The sequence below is a fragment of the Acomys minous genome (genome assembly GCF_964271855.1).
Source record: "Acomys minous genome assembly, chromosome: 3".
NCBI classification, from domain to species: Eukaryota; Metazoa; Chordata; class Mammalia; order Rodentia; family Muridae; genus Acomys; species Acomys minous.
The window spans coordinates 69334409-69350250 of NC_140485.1; the positions used below are offsets into that span (position 1 = coordinate 69334409).

Here is a 15842-nt window from a genome sequence, read left to right on the forward strand (position 1 = left end):
TCTGCCATGAGTTAACGAGGCCCTCTCAGCTCATTCAGCCAAATTTTTGCAGATGCCTACCTTCTCTGTCACTCAGCGCCCCCACGGCAGCACTGTCCTCGCTCCACGTCAGGGATTCCCTGAAGTCACTGCTTGCTGCGAGGCTGGGTGAGATCACCACTTCTAACATTGCCTTGTACCTGAGTGGAGGCAAAGGGAAATGTAAATCATTCACTATTACGCATGTTTGCTAATGAGTCAGATTTCTTTGCCTAAAAAAAATGTAAATATTAAAAGCTGATCGCCTATTTCCAACCTTCTAATAGATTCTGTATTATACAAATCCACAAACTTTTTTGTCAAAGTGGAAATGAAGTCCTTGTCCCTAGGGAGCAAACCCACTCCATTAAAAAGCTGACTCCTCCTGTGCTCCTTCCCCACGAGAAGTCCCCTGCTTTGGTCTCTGGTCTAGTTTGCCCTTGAACTGGGGAGACTTCCTCAGAGAGGAAGGGGTGACAGGTGGAGGGGAGCATCGGCATTTTGACTTCCAAAGACTAGGGGGGGGGCTGGTGGAGGGCACTTGGAGTTGGCTATGGTTATGGCAGAAAAGTGGGCAGTGTGTTGTTCGAACAGGCGGAAAAGGGCACAGACGGCGGCCAGAGAAATTTCACGAGTGCCTCTAGGGCGGCACCTGATGCCGCAGCTCTGTAATCTCAGTCTCTTGGGATGCTGACGTATCAGAGTCATAAGTTCAAGGCCAGCTTGGGGAACTCTGTGAGATCGTGTTGCAGTATGAAGAGAGGATTAGAAAGGGGCAGGATAGACGCTTGCCTTACACACTCAAGGCCGTGGATTCCATCCCAAGGACCTGAGTGCCTCTGTGTGGTAGGGCCTCACAGGCCGGCATAAGTGCCCCTTCCAAGTAAGAAAACCCTGGAGCTGGAATTGCTGCAGATTTTGACATGGGTGGGGGTAGGAGTAGGGGAGCACGCAAGGCACCATGTGGTTTCTTAAGTTTTCATTGAAACTTCCCACACTGGCCGGGTGGTGGTGCATGCCTTTAATCCCAGCACCCGGAGGCCGAGGCTGGCAAATCTCTGTGAGTTCAGAGGCCAGCCTGGTCTACAGACTGAGTTCCAGGACAGCCAGCTCTACACAGAGAAGCTCTGTCTCGAACCCTCACACACCCTAAAAAAAGAAGCATCCCACATTGGCACCATTACCATAGTTGCTCCTAAGTGCCTGCCTGCTATGGCTGGGAAACAGGGCTGCCAGCCAACGCTCATAGCATGTGGGGTTGCCACACTCAGCAGCTGAGATTTATACTTGCCACTGATTGCCACTGTTAATCTGGGAGAGGCTACATTCGCTAAGCATTTCATCAGCCAGTTACCCCTATGCTGATGGGACACACACGGCCACAAGACATGGTGGCCTCCGTTGGTCTAGTAGAGTAGGTCAGACACAGCAACACCATAGACTCAACTCTCCTTAGTGCTGACATTTGCTGACTTGAGTACGTCTAGAGATAAAGACCATCAAAATGCCTCCCTGACAAGACCATGGTGCAGGTTAGGAGGCGAGGTGTGGAAGGGACAAGCTTGAGGTGGCCACCCAAGCACCTATGTGTACCGAGAGACTGGGCCAGGACAGACATCATGCCGAGATAGCATCGCACAGGCAGCCATAACAAGAACTGAGCGGGAGCCCTCACAACATGGTCCAGCAAAGAGGCAGAAGGGCACCCGTGAGAAATGCAAAGTCTCTGAAGTCCTGAGCACACAAGTCAAGAGTGTGCACTGCTAAGATGCCTGAGAATAAAAGACAGCAATGGGAGGGAGAAAGAAGGTGCATACTGCTCTTGGTGAGGACCCACGTTTGGTTCCTACCACCTACATCAGGATGCTTTCAGACAATAGTTAGTTCCGGGAATCTGACTCTCTCTGGCCTCCTAGGACACCTGTACATACAAATGCACATAAAACATTTTAAGACCAAAATAAAATAAAAAAGACAGATTACGGATAGGAATGATAAAGTTCAGCGGTCTCAGGAGGGAAGGGCTGGGGCTGTAAGCCGGGAAGTAGGACCCAGGAAGTACAGCTGGATCAGCATTACCTGACCTGAGTCTTTCCCTGAACAAATGACCCCTACACCAGGCCAACTCCAGCCTGGCTCCTACTCCAACCTGTGAGCTGAGAACAGCTTTCAATTTTTGTGTTTTGTTCTTTACACTGTTAGAGAGTGGACCCAGGGCTGCACCACTGAACCTTGCCCTAGTTCAAGTTGTCATATTTTTAAAGGAGTGAGGAAAAAAAATCAAAAGAAAGGCAGCATTCCCTGACATGTGAATATGGCATAAAACTGAAATGTGAGTGTCCAAGGGTAACAGGCTACCACCCACCATTGTTCCCATGGTAACTGGTACACTACTACCTCTGGGCAGAGTTCTTCTAAGAGGGGAGGTGTATGGCTTCCCCAAAGCTGAAGATATTTAATGTCTGGGAGAAAAAAGTTTACCAACAGTGATTTAGTCTGCAAGCAAGGTTGTGGCTACACCGTTGTTCTAAATTTATTATGTGCTTTTTTACCTTAATTTTTCCAGATAGTATCTCTCACTGTGCCTAAAGCTGGTTGTTTTGGCTGGACTCTACGAGCCCTCAGATTCTTTGGTTTCCTTCCCTAGGCACTGGGGATGTCCAGCTTTTGGTGTGGGTGCTGGAGATTTGAACGCAGTTCCTCATGCCTATAGAGCAGGTGCTTTGCCCACTGGACCATGCCTCCAGACTGAAAGTGCTTTATATAAAGCTTTTAAACTGGTGAGAGATTCCCACACAAATCAATGGGCATTTGGATTTTACATGGACAATAAGTTATTGGTCCTAATGTTCCCATCTACAAAGTCATAAGAGTTCATCTCCTTGCTCTCAAGTGGGGGATTGGGTGTCTCCTTCCGTTAGCCCTGCAGGGTGGATTGTGCCCTGATGGGGGCATGTCTCACCCATCCCAAACAATGCTGCAATGAACATATGACTATCCATTTAAGCAACATTATCTATCTGTCTGTGTGTCTATCATCTATCTGTCTGTCTGTCTATCATTTGCATATTCATGTCCTTTGAGTACGTGTGTTGGAGTGGGCCATCAGAAGGGAATCTTGAATGTCATTCTTCAAGTACCTTCTGTTTGAGACAGGATCTAATGGTCTGGAATTTTGGCAACTAGCCTAGGCTGGCCTGGCAGGGAGCTCTACCTTCCTAGTGATGTGACTGTGCAATGCCAAGGTGGGTTCTGGGGATCGAACTCAGGTCTTCATGCTTCTCAGCCAAGATCTTTACTGACTCAGTATATATATATATATATATATATATATATATATATATATATATATATACACACACACACACATATATATACACATAGACATACATGCTCAAAGACAGTAAGGAGACATTTGGTGACCAAGGTTTTATCCCATCTTTTTTTTTTTTCTAAAGAAATTGTTATTCCCTGGCACCCTGAAGAAGGAAGGGAATGTGTGGAGGTTCAGTGTACATTTCTGTCACCTACAGTCAGACTACAGATCCAAAGTCTGCTGCTGCAGAGGGCACATACATACCTCTCTCACACATATATATGTATTATAAGGATACACACACACACACACACACACACACACACACACACACACGTATGTATGTATATAGCCCACACACAAGGGAGGATTTCCATGTGAACTGAACTTGATCAAATGTTAACAGCCTGTTCCTAATCATTTCTGTGCTTTTAAAGACTCCCTCCAGCCACGACCAGGCTTCCAGTTTCACAGCTTGCTGTTAACACTTGTGTTGTGGTTTTGATATAACGCATTCTCCGGAAAGGCTGGTGTGTGGAAGGCTTGGTCCCCGGCTTGGGGATCCAGTCCCTGAGATGAGGCATCTGGTTCCCAGGCCCTCCTGTCACTCTGTGTCTGTCCCTGATGAGGCGAGCAGCTTTCTCCTGCAACACACTCCCTCAGGCTCACAACTGGAGCTGGGCAGCCATGGCCTGATACCTCTAAAATGAAGCATTGGCTGCGAACAGTGAGGGCAGTCTGAGGAACACACGAGGAACGGCGCAGTGCTCTGACCCACACGCTGCACTGTTTCACAGCCACTCTCTTTCTCATGCCGCTGGTATATTTGAGTGCAGATCCACGGCTTGCGGAGAAGTGTGCATTCATTTCCTTGATTTTTGCCCATCTTTATTACTATGGCTTTTCTTTGTTTTTGTTGTTGTTGTTTAGGTTTTATTTTTATTTTATTTTATTTTTGTTAATGTGCCTGTGTACCTTATATTAGCCTATTATTCTGTTCAGATGCTGTAAATTTCTTTTATCTCCCTTGTGCCCCCTTTCTTTGGGATAGGGTCTCATATAGCCTAGGCTAGCCTGGAAACCTCTTCATAGTGGAAGCTGACCCCTGATCCTCCTGCCTCGGCGTCCTGAAATGTGCTGTCCCTTATAGCTCAAAATGACAACTCTTTTTTTGTCAGTGATGAGCTTGAAGCCAGGCCCTGTGCATCCTAGGCGAGGGCCCATCGTTGGCTGCATCCCGGTTCTACGTGCTTTCCTGTATTTTCCATTATTTTCTTTATTTCTGGCATTAAAAAAGGTATATTTAAAATTTTATTCTATGTGTATGGATATGTCACGTGCATGTATATCTGTGTGTGCTTGGTGTCTGCAGAGGTTAGAAGAGGGTGTTGTATCCCTTGAAATTGGAGTAACAGATGTTGTAAACCAACATGTGGGTGCTGGGAATCAAATATGGTCCTCTGGAAGTGCACCCAATGTTTTTAACTACTGAGCCATCACTCCAGCCCTCTGGCATTAAAAACAACAACAACAACAACAACAACAACAACAACAACAACAACTTTTCTTACACATTTAACCAATTATTTTTATTTATGTTTAAAAATAATTTCTCTACTCCAATTTAAAACTCATCTCTATGTTAAACTATTCATAATTTCACCTTTTCTACATAAGTTATTAATTATCTAGAATGTTTCTTTCTCATTCCAAGTCACGTTTTTGTCTAACGTTAGAAAAATTAAAATAATCCATTACTTTCTAGTTTGCATTAAAGCGGTCAGCTGAGTGTTGATAATAGCATAGTTTAAATTTTTAGCTCACTTTTGCAATCACAATAAAAAGCAAACTCTAGGAAGAATGTTTTAAGGCATTCAAAGACGAGGAAGGCAGGGCTTGAGGGCCCAGAATCTCAGAGAGCAAGGTCTGTGTCTGTTCTCTTAAGACACTTACTGAGTCACGAGCAGGAGCAACAGGACACCTTAGTGTTTTTCAGTCTCACTGGGCTGTTGAGACAAATGTCACCAGGGCAGCCCAGACACACGGGGAAGAAATCCTAGAAACGTGAGAACTCAAAGTACGACTTGAGACGGCCGGTGTCGCTTTCGGGGGAATTGCTGAAAAGCTGGGGAGGGGACAGCAAAGAATCCGGGCAGGAAACTGTTCCACAGCCGGAAACGAAGGAGACAGTTGGCCTTCAAAGACCAGGAGCCTTAATCAATACCCGGGGCTTGTGGGGTTTAGAAGGTAGCTTTATAGACAGCAATGTTGCCCAAATAAGCCATGAGGACCTGAGCTCAAATCTTCAGCACCCATGTGAAAACCTGGATATGGCTGCATGTGCACCTGTAACCCCAGCATTGCCGGTGTGTGTGTGTGTGTGTGTGTGTGTGTGTGTGTGTGTGTGCAGAAACAGAGAGATTTCTAGGGGCTTCTGGCTGCCAGCCCAGCGTTAGGTTTAGTGAAAGACCTTGTCACAAGGGGAGGCAGTGGCGAGTGATAGCGCAGGACAGCCGCAGTCCTTCTGTGTACACATAGCGGCACGCACCCACACATACACCGCTCCTGCCACACACATGCGCCAGGCTTCGACGAAGATGTCATATTTGGAGTAAGGGCAAGACAAATAGATGTTGCACCACGTCACATCTTAATCTCACATTGGATGAAGGACTGCTTCTGCCATCAGAGCCTTCCAAAAGAAAAGATGAAATCTCCCAGAGTTTCCAAAATTTTACACACACACACACACACACACACACACACACACACACACCCCCAGGAGATATGACCATAGGACCAGAACTCAAGATGGAAACCCAAACAAACCCCATGAGAGTCAGAGGTCAGAGTTTCCCAGTAACTGGGAAAGCAAGGTCCAGAGAGGGACTAAAGATGGAAAATGCTACTATAGCACAGCACGCTAAAGAGAAATCAAGTGGAAACTTCAGAACCACTGCAAAATAAAGCAAGCAAAATTGAGAACACCGTGGAAAGCCAGTGAGCCACAGAGTAGACGTGGTGAGAGAGAAGATGGGTGAACTGGAGGGCCAGTCAGTGGGTACGGCTGGAGAAGATTGGGGTGCAGCTTTCGAAGTCGCACAGAATAAAGAGCACTCATGGTAGAAGATCTAACATATGTGTAACGGGGGCCACAGAAGCGCGGGGGAAGGAAGAAATAAAACGGACATTTTAAGGGAAACTGATGTAAGACTGTCGCGGACTGATGGAGGATGCCATGGGTCACGGAATCAGGGAGTTATGTAAAAAACAAAAAACCAAAAACAAAAAACCAAAAACAAAACAAAAACAAAACAAAAAACAAAACCCCCCCCAAAAAAAACCAAAAAACAAAAACCCTGCAGGGTCTACACAGAGAAGGTCATTGTAGGCTGGGCACAGCTGAACTCCTGCTGTGTAAGGGAGTGGGAAACCTCACAGCAGGGGAGATAAAAGATATGTTATATTTAAAGAATGGTAAGAATAATTGAAACATACCCTCTAAAAGGAGTAAAGACCGACGAATGAGTCTACATCCATCTCAATGTGGAATCCCCTGCCAGTGAGATAAAAGAAAACTCTTTTTTAAAAAATGAAGATAAGGGGGCTGGTGGTAGAGTGCTCACTGTGCAAGCACGAGGAATTCAGTTTAATCTCCAGCTCCTGTGCAAAGGGCCAAGCATAAGAAGAGTGCCTGCAACCGTAGCATGGAAGTGCAGCAGTGAGGTGGAGCCCAGGGGCCTCGCAAGGCAGCCAGGGCAGCCCCAACCGAAACATAGGCCAAACATAGCCCAGGCTATAGAGGAAGACACCTAGGGTCAACCTCTGTTTTTCCGTGTGCATACGCAGGTGCACTCACACCACACACACACACACACACACACACACACACACACACACACCACGCATACAGCTCAAACAAATGAAAATCAAATAGAAATGAAACAAGAATTGCACTGATTTGTCATCAGCAGACCTGCAGTACAAAAGATTATTCTGGAAGTATGAAAATTCAGCAAGGATGCCCAGCAACATAAACGGACAAATGTATGAGTATCCAAGGACAGACACACTTTGTCCTGTCTAGAAAAGGCACATGTGCCAATTATCAACATGACAAACCATCTGGGGTCCACATTGATTTTTTTTACAGTAGTCATTTAAAGAATAAAAAGGAATGCAAGCCTTCTTTGTAAATATAAGCATAAACACGAGCAGAATAAACCCTATGTAAAAAGAGGTGGCGAGAACTCCACAAAGCTGACCTCTGTCCTCCATACATGTGCTTTGACATATGCTCCCAGCTGGGCACGGTGGCGCACACCTTTAACCCCAGCACTCAGGAGGCAGAGGCAGGCAGATCACTGTGAATTTGAGGCCAGCCTGGTCTACAAAGCGAGTCCAGGATAGCCAAGGCTACACAGAAAAATTCTGTCTCGAAAAACCAATAAATAAAATAATAAAGTAAAATGACATATGCTCCCAGTTAAAATAACAAAACAATAAAGATTATCAAGTCAGATCTTTTTTTGAAACCGACAAGCTTCTTATGAGACCACTTTTAAAGATAAATCAAGATAATTTGGAAGCGTTGCAAGAGAAATCATTGAAACAGCAAATCCCAAGCAAAAAAATAATTGGGGAAAATGCGCATGATATAAACATTAGGGAAGCTGGAGTAATTCCAGATAAACTTAAAAAAACAAAAAACAAAAATAAAGCTGAGCAGTGGCGGCACACGCCTTTAATCCTAGCACTCGGGAAGCAGAGGTAGGCGGATCACTGTGAGTTCGAGGCCAGCCTGGTCAATAAAGCTAGTCCAGGACAGCCAAGGCTACACAGAGAAACCCTGTCTCAGGAAAAAAAAAAAACCAAACCAAACCAATCCAAACCAAACCCTGCCCCCCAAAACCAAAACCAAACCAAAACAAAACACCAAAAACACTGCAATGGACTTAGGGGAACATATGCATGCAAAAGAATCCATCCATCAAGGCATAATAAACTAAATTGTGTCCTTTCCAAGTTCCTGTCCCGGGAACTGACTCAAAAAGGGGAAAAGAGATGGGTAGCTGATCACAGGCCGCTAACAGACAACCCATGACCGAAGATTCAAACACACAATAAAAATAGATGGAAGCTGCAGTCAGTGGAGGCGCAGTGGGGAGTGTACCCTGTCACAGAAGCATGAGGACCTGAGTTCAGATCCCCAGAGCTCGCATGAAGCTGGCATCTCTTCTCCCAGGGCTCCTATGTCTGCTCCTATAGGGCGCAGAGGCAGGATAAGCTCCCGGGTCAGCTAGCCTGGAGTAGGAAGCAGCGAACAAGAGGCCTGTTTCAAACAATGAGGGATGTGAGCCCCAACTTCTAAGGCTGTCCTCTGTGCTTTACCCAAGCTCCTTGACAGAATACACGTGCACACAGACATGCACACACAGACAGACAGACAGACACACATACACACACACACACACACACACACACACACACACACACACAGGCATACACACACGCACTCACGAGTGCACATGTCTTTTAAAAGAGAGGAAGGAGAAGAAGAAACAATTTAAAAAGGAATAAGCACAGTTGACTGGGCCTGATATCCTGCCAGGCAAGGCAAGACTCCCAAACTCCAACACAACTGCAGCAATTCAAACCTGATGTCCCGTGAGGAGACACCCAAGCCTTGGCAGCAGGGACGTTAGTTAGCCTTCACAAGGTGACAAGACGGTGAGTCTACCTACTGACTGACAACTGACCTTTCCTGCTGCTCGCTCCAGCTCCAGGCTCCTGTGCAGGCAGAGAGGCTGACCTTCACCATGAACTCTGGCAGTTTGCAAAGTCAGGAAAACCTAACCTTCAAGTCACGGCTCATACAGCATGAGCACCATCACACACCAGGACAATCGGCTGGATCTGTTTCCTCCAACACTTCCAGTGTCCCCGGGGATGGAAGTACCTGGCCCAATAGGCGACTAAACCCAGGTTCAGACCTGAGCCAAGCCTGGGCAGTGACAACGCATGACTCACTCCTGCTTGCTAGGCAAGTGCTTCCTCTTCTGCTGTGGTTCTGCACAGTGAGCTTTGTGTTTTGTGAGCTGTGGTTTTGTTAGTGACTTGTGGGGCAGAGAAGGAGGGAGGCCGAACCTCTTCAGTGTCTTAAGGTGGTTAGAGGGCTTAGCTTGGCTATGCTCTCCTAATACAGAAAATAGAAATAAGTAAGTAAATCTTGCGCTTAAAAGAGTATTCACTTTGGGGCTAAGGACTCTTGTCTAGTGTCACCTGTGTGACACTATGAAGCAGGCAGAGATGAGGAGACTAAGGCTCAGAGAGCCGTGGCCGCTTTGTAAGGTCACCAGGATTCATTCTCAGCCTGGTTTCAGGCTGGGTGCTGTGAGCCACAGCTTGCAAGGAGGGTGGGTACAGCTATGAGGCTGAGAGGGTGACTCAGTGGGTAAGGGAGCTCGCTATGCAAGCACCAGGACCCGAGTTCAGACCCCAGCACCCACCTAACGAGCCAGGTGTGGGCCCGTGAGCTGGTAAGCCCAGGGCTGTGGGAGGCAGAGATGGATGGATTGTTGGAATTTGCTTTCAGCTTAGTTCCAGGCTCGTGGAGAGGCCCTGTTTCAAAGGGAAAAGATAGAGGAAGAATGAGAGAGAGAGACATCTCTGGCCTATGTGTGTGTATGACACAGCGGCATGCACCTGCACACGTGTGCACATAAACACACACATACAAGCAAACAAGATAGGGCAGGCTTTGAACCCAGGTCCCGCCTTACAATAAAATCTCTCCTCTAACCCACATTTGCCAACTGCTACAGGGGAAGTAGCCTCCGCTAGCCCCTCTATCAGCCATATGATCTGAGACAATCTATCAGAACCTTTTAAGCTTGAAGAACTAAATAGAAGCTTCTAGGCTGTCGGGTTATTCTGCAGATTGTCCGAGAAAGCACCTGCCAGAGACTGAACTGTCCCCAAGGGTAGCTCAGGACCCAGCCCGTGTTCCAGTGTTCCATAGCCAAGGACTTAAACACAACGGGGTTCACCGAAGGGGGACAGTCTTTGCGGGCACGTCGCGGGGGGGGGGGGGGAACCACTGTTTTCTTCCACAGTTCGAAGTGAAAGGAGCTGAGGCCGGCAACCTCTGGGGGATGTCTTACCTTCCAGGCTATTTCTGCAAAGGTTGGGGAGCAGCTTCTCCCTTTGGAGTGGGGAGAATCGCCTGTCCTGAGGACAGGCAGGCTGGAAAGGAAGTACACCTGCGGAATTCATTTGCGAAGTTCCACTCTGCTGTCCCCACCTTCAGAACCCATTCTGGATTTAGATGGAGGAGAGACTTTCCAAGGCCCCGCCCCTTGGCCTCCTGGGGGAGGGGCTGCCGCCGCCTGCCGTGCTCCATTTATTACCCTTGTCACCACCAGGGTCTCCAGAGATTGAGGCGCTTTGGGGGAGCCAAGGCTGCCCAGGAGCAGAGCTGACAGCTGGAGGCTGGGGGCGGAGTGACTTCAAAAGGCTGGCAAGGATCAAAAGCAGATGGAGGGTCTCGGGTGGTGGTGGGTCCACTCACCTTTCCTAGCACGGGGGCTACCATGGCTGAGCAAAGCGGGCCCTCCCTGGGAGAAGGAGGGAGGACAGATGGGCCAGGAGGGCTTCGGAGATTCAGCACTTCGCATCCACGCATCCACTTGAGGGCTTGAAATCCAAGCCTGTTGACAGCAGTCACGGGCTTCTGGGTAGACAGCTGTGGCCCAAACCCAGCCTGGCTGGCTGCCTCACTCCGATTTGATTTCAATTCCAAAAGTGTCTGCTGATCTCTAACAGCCTGGACGCCATCTTCCTGAGGTGGGGACAGGTGCTCACACAGAAAGCGGTCTTCTGCAGCTCGCAAGTCCGATCCATCACCAGGTCCTCCTACCAAGTTCACTTCCGTGGCCACCACTCAGTTCCCCGGCCACTAGCTTCTCCGGCCCTGAATGCTGCTGTGGCCTTTACACCCATCTCCCTGGGGCCACTCTGGCGTCCCTCTAGCAAGTTCTCCTTGCCATCGCTGACAGCTCAGATCTGAATCGCTTGGCCGACCTTGCGCGGCCTCAGATTGTTTCCTGTTACTCTTGCCTTGGAAGGAACTTTTGAACCAGCCTTACCCTGGCATCTGCTTGTCCGGCCTCTCAAGCTCACTCTTGTAAGAAGGCCTTGGCACATGCCGTCCCCTCTGCCTGCAACTCCGTTCCCGGTAGCTCACTTCCCAAAGGCCTCAGCTATCCTGTGGATGCCCCAGTCCTGAGTGGGCCTCCATCTCACTCACTACATGTTTTGTATGTGTGCCGTGAGTATTTGATTTCCAGTCATCGCCCTCACCACACCTTAAGCTGTCTAATGGCAGAGGTTTTTGTCTGTGTAAAAGGTTCCCTTTCTGGTCCCCTAATCTCCTACGGGGGTTTTAGTAGTGGTTTTCATAAATATTTGTGGCATGATAAACGTACGAACTCTGTGAATAAAGGCACCCATCCAACTAGTATTTATTGTATGCTTGTTAAATGTGCCAAGCTGCGCTGGTCACAGCTTTTATCACCTCCCCAGACGCTGCCTTGATTAACATCACCTGCGCGGCCCCTCTGGGCATCACGTACGAGAACCCTGGCCCTCTATCTGTACATGTGTGCAGAAGCACACAAAGAGTAGATGCTACTCTCCCCCCCCCCCCCACCACCACCCTAGGAGGCAGCAACCATCCACATGGCTTGAGGTGCCACCTCCATTAAGACTCCTGTCTGGCTGTCACGCCCGGGTGGGTCTGAGCAAGAAAAAAAGGATGAAGCAGGCATGCCCAGAGCTGCAACAGAGAGGAAGCCAGGGCCTGCTTCAGGTACAGGGAATGCGATGGTAGATTCCACCTACAAGGCCCCTGCTCTCACAGTGACAATCCAGAGCGGGGATCCTGCTGTGGGTGACCCCACACAGAGACCCAGGCCTCACCTAGCTCAGAGAAGAATTGTTTCCCTTACCGCATCGCACCCCATGCCTACCCTGATCTCATGTAGCCCAGGGTGACCTCACCTTCACTCCTTTGTGCTGGCTAACAGATACGTACCACTATGCCTGGCTTATTCAGTGCTGGGGATGGATCCCAGAACAAGCATTCTACCAACTGAGCCACATCCCCAGGCCTTAGGGCTCCCCTTTTTTTCCTAAGATAAAAATTTGAGTACCCCAATAGTGTCTCAGAAAGCTTTAAAATGTTGTCATTTTTCACGTGGGATCCAGGGCCCACAGTTGATGGCCTAGCCTTTTCTCTTTCACAAACACATGAAACACCCACATAACCCTCAAAGATGCAGTTTTTCTTTTAAAAAATAAAGCTCTATGAATTTTATTTGTTTAGTTATTTTAGCTTTTGGGACAGGATCTTGATGTATGTCCCAGGCTAGCCTCACACTGGTGATCCTCCTGCCTCAGCTTTCTGAGTACTGGGATTACAGATATGCACCTGGTACATTTCCCTGGGACTCTTTTTTTTTCTTTCCATTTGTCAGTGAAATAACTTGGTGTTCAGTCTAGGTCATGACACAAAGATCTAATTGGTTCTTTTCATTGGTATGTAGTATTCCACCTCTGCGTACCCACAGCCCAGCACTTGGGCTAGCCCCATGTCTCCCAGATGGGTGGTTAGAACAAACGCCCATCTAACCAGTGATGGCTTCTTGATGCCCAGTCATGTGCTTCTCCAGGAGCGATCCCACCCACCCCCCCAAACAAACTTCCTGGGGACCCCGATTTCAAACTGTAATGTCAGTTTGCACAGTGCCGCTGATTTCTCAGCACACTACTTCTTCATGATCTGATCCAAAACTCTCAGAAAGACACGAGCAGTTGATTCACTGATGCATTTGCAGTACTGAGATCAGTCCTTGGCCTGGAGTATGCCAGGCAAGCATCCTACCTCTGCGCCATGTCCCTGTCCCTAAAAGATGATGTAGAGTGCCTCTCCAGTTGTCTCCACACTGTCTTTCAGGGAAGCACATTAAATTCTAGGGAGCCTCACACACTCACACTGCCAAGGACTCCCAGCCTGGGTTCCAAGGCTCAGGGGAGCCTGTGGGGTTCTTGTCGAAGGGCAGGAAGCAAGGTGTCAGTGGCCAGTACCAGGCTTATTTCAGCTCTTCTCCTGCCTTTAGAGTCACCACCTCTATGACCGAACTCCCTAATCACATTCTTAGCCTAAAGCAGAAGGTTCTGTGCCATGATTTGGGGTCTTGAAATTTCTGTATGTTTGCTTAGAGAGTATCTGCCTTCACCTTCTTTCTTTCTTTCTTTCTTTCTTTCTTTCTTTCTTTTTTTTTTTTTTTTTACAAAGAGTGGTTTTGGGGTGAGGACTGGGAGGCTTATTCATGAACTTTTCAAACACATGAAGAGCTGCGGGGTTCCCACAGTGTGTACATCTGTGGAAGCCAGAAGTTGACATGAGGTATCCTCCTCAACTGCTCTCCATGTTACAAACATGCCCAACATATTTGGGCATGTGTATCTCTCATGAGCTTTCTGGTTCATTCTCTCTCGGCTGAAGTGTTTTTAAAAGATCACACCCAACGTCTCTAGGCTTCGTTACAAACATGGGCAGTTTTTACGATCATACCCAAATCTATAATTGTTTCTTGTAACTTACAAGATTATGTTTTATTGACTTGTTTTGTATGTATATTTGTGTGAGTGGGGTACTTAGTGTGCCATGGTGAGTGTGTGGAGGTCAGAGGGCAACTTACAGGATTCAGTTCTCTCTCATCAGAGGGCAACTTACAGGATTCAGTTCTCTCTCTTCTCCCACGCAGGCCCTGGGGATTGAACTCATGTGGTCAGGCTTGGCCGCAAGCACCCTTACCCTTTAAGCCCAGTCGTTCTCAACCTTTCTAATGCAGCGGCCCTTTAATACAGTTCCTCATGCTGTAGTGACCCCCTCCTCCCCCCCCAGCCATAAAATTATTTTCGTTGCTACTTCGTAACCATAACTCTGCTGCTATTTGGAATCATAACGCAAATATCTGGTATGCAAGATATCTGATATGTGACCTTTGTGAAAAAAGCCATTTGATCCTCAAAGGGGTCACAACCCATAGGTTGAGAACCACTGCTCTTAGCCGTCCCACCTGCCCTCTCATACCACCATCTTGAACACAGTCTGTGTCCCATCTTCTCTAAGTGCTGACTCAGGAGAGGTGTGACCTGTCTATGCAAGGCACACACAGAGCTTTGCTAATGCTAGGTACCCTTACACTCACATGGGTGGGACTGCCATCCATCTTTCCTTGCACAGACAGCTGGCGCTGGCACATGGAAGTCACCAGGCGACCTGTTCTGTGGAGTAGTCTCATGATCAGGATCTGTCTGTTGATAGAGCCTCTCTCTCTCTCTCTCTCTCTCTCTCTCCTCTCCTTAAAAACACTTATTAGTGTTTTTTAAAAAAAGCTTTTTATTGATTCTTTGTGAATTTCACATGATGCACCCCAATCCAACCTACCTCCCTGTCCCTTCATATCCACCCTCTGCCCTTGAACCTCCTCACCAAAATAAAATAGGAATGAATTAAAAAACAAAACAAAACAAAACAAACAAAAACCAAACACCTTGCTTTGGAAGCTGTAGTGTATCATAGTATCACACAGTATCCCTTCTTGTCCATATATCTTTATTTGAAAATGTTCATTGCAATGAGCCATTGGCCTGTTTTGAGGCCTCTGGCTTCTACTACTCTTATCAATACTGGGTCCTCATGGGGACTCCTCTCGGCTGTCCTGTTGTCGCTCTGTGTCATGGAGACCCTGAAGCATTGGGTCTGCAGGACTGGCCCTTCCAGATGCTCTAGCAGTTTGGCTATTGGGATAGGCCAACTCAAAGCCCAGAAGGTAGCTGAGTTGGTCAGCCCACCAGCTCTCCTGTGCATGCACCACCAGGGTGAGCTCTCCAGCACTGTCCCAGCTAGCTCACCTAATGCTGCAGCTGGCAAGGGACGGGGTCAGCTCACCCGTTCTTATGCCCTTGGGGCCTGATCACCAGCACCTTCGACATCAAGCCAGCTCTACTGTGCTGCCCAAGTGAGGTGCAGGGCCCGCTCTCCCGAGGGCTGCAGCCAGTGAGGGGCAGGGCCATTGCTGGCCTTTTTAATATTTCTTTCCACACTATTTTCTGTGAGCTAGCTTTAAACTGTAAGCAGGCTTAGATGGGTTGAGGGGACAAGGCTGCTTCTGAAGTTGTGTCTCTTACAATTATCTTTCCTCAGGAGAGCTTGCCTGGTGATACCAGCAGGGTCCTGCACATTCAATGGTGCGTCCCACAGCCACCAACCTGGGCTCTAGTGATTTCACATCTGAAGGCTTGTGACTCACATCAATTGTTTCACGAGGGTTCCAGAAAACATAAAATATATGTATTATAAAGTCAGAAGGGATTCAAGTATGTTGTAATGCTATCAGTCTAGGGTTTGCATTCCTTGTATGAGCGAGGGTGTGCACGT

General features: G+C 47.8%; 1 protein-coding gene across 2 annotated transcripts in view; it reads right to left on the bottom strand.

Annotated features, from left to right (window-relative positions):
* Window positions 1-15842, bottom strand: part of EYA2 (EYA transcriptional coactivator and phosphatase 2) — a 175556-nt gene that overhangs the window by 103087 nt on the left and 56627 nt on the right. For both annotated transcript variants that reach the window (XM_084775075.1, XM_084775076.1), the window contains exon 2: window positions 61-179. In XM_084775075.1, coding sequence (XP_084631201.1) covers window positions 61-179 — 119 coding nt within the window. The remainder of the gene's footprint in view (window positions 1-60; window positions 180-15842) is intronic.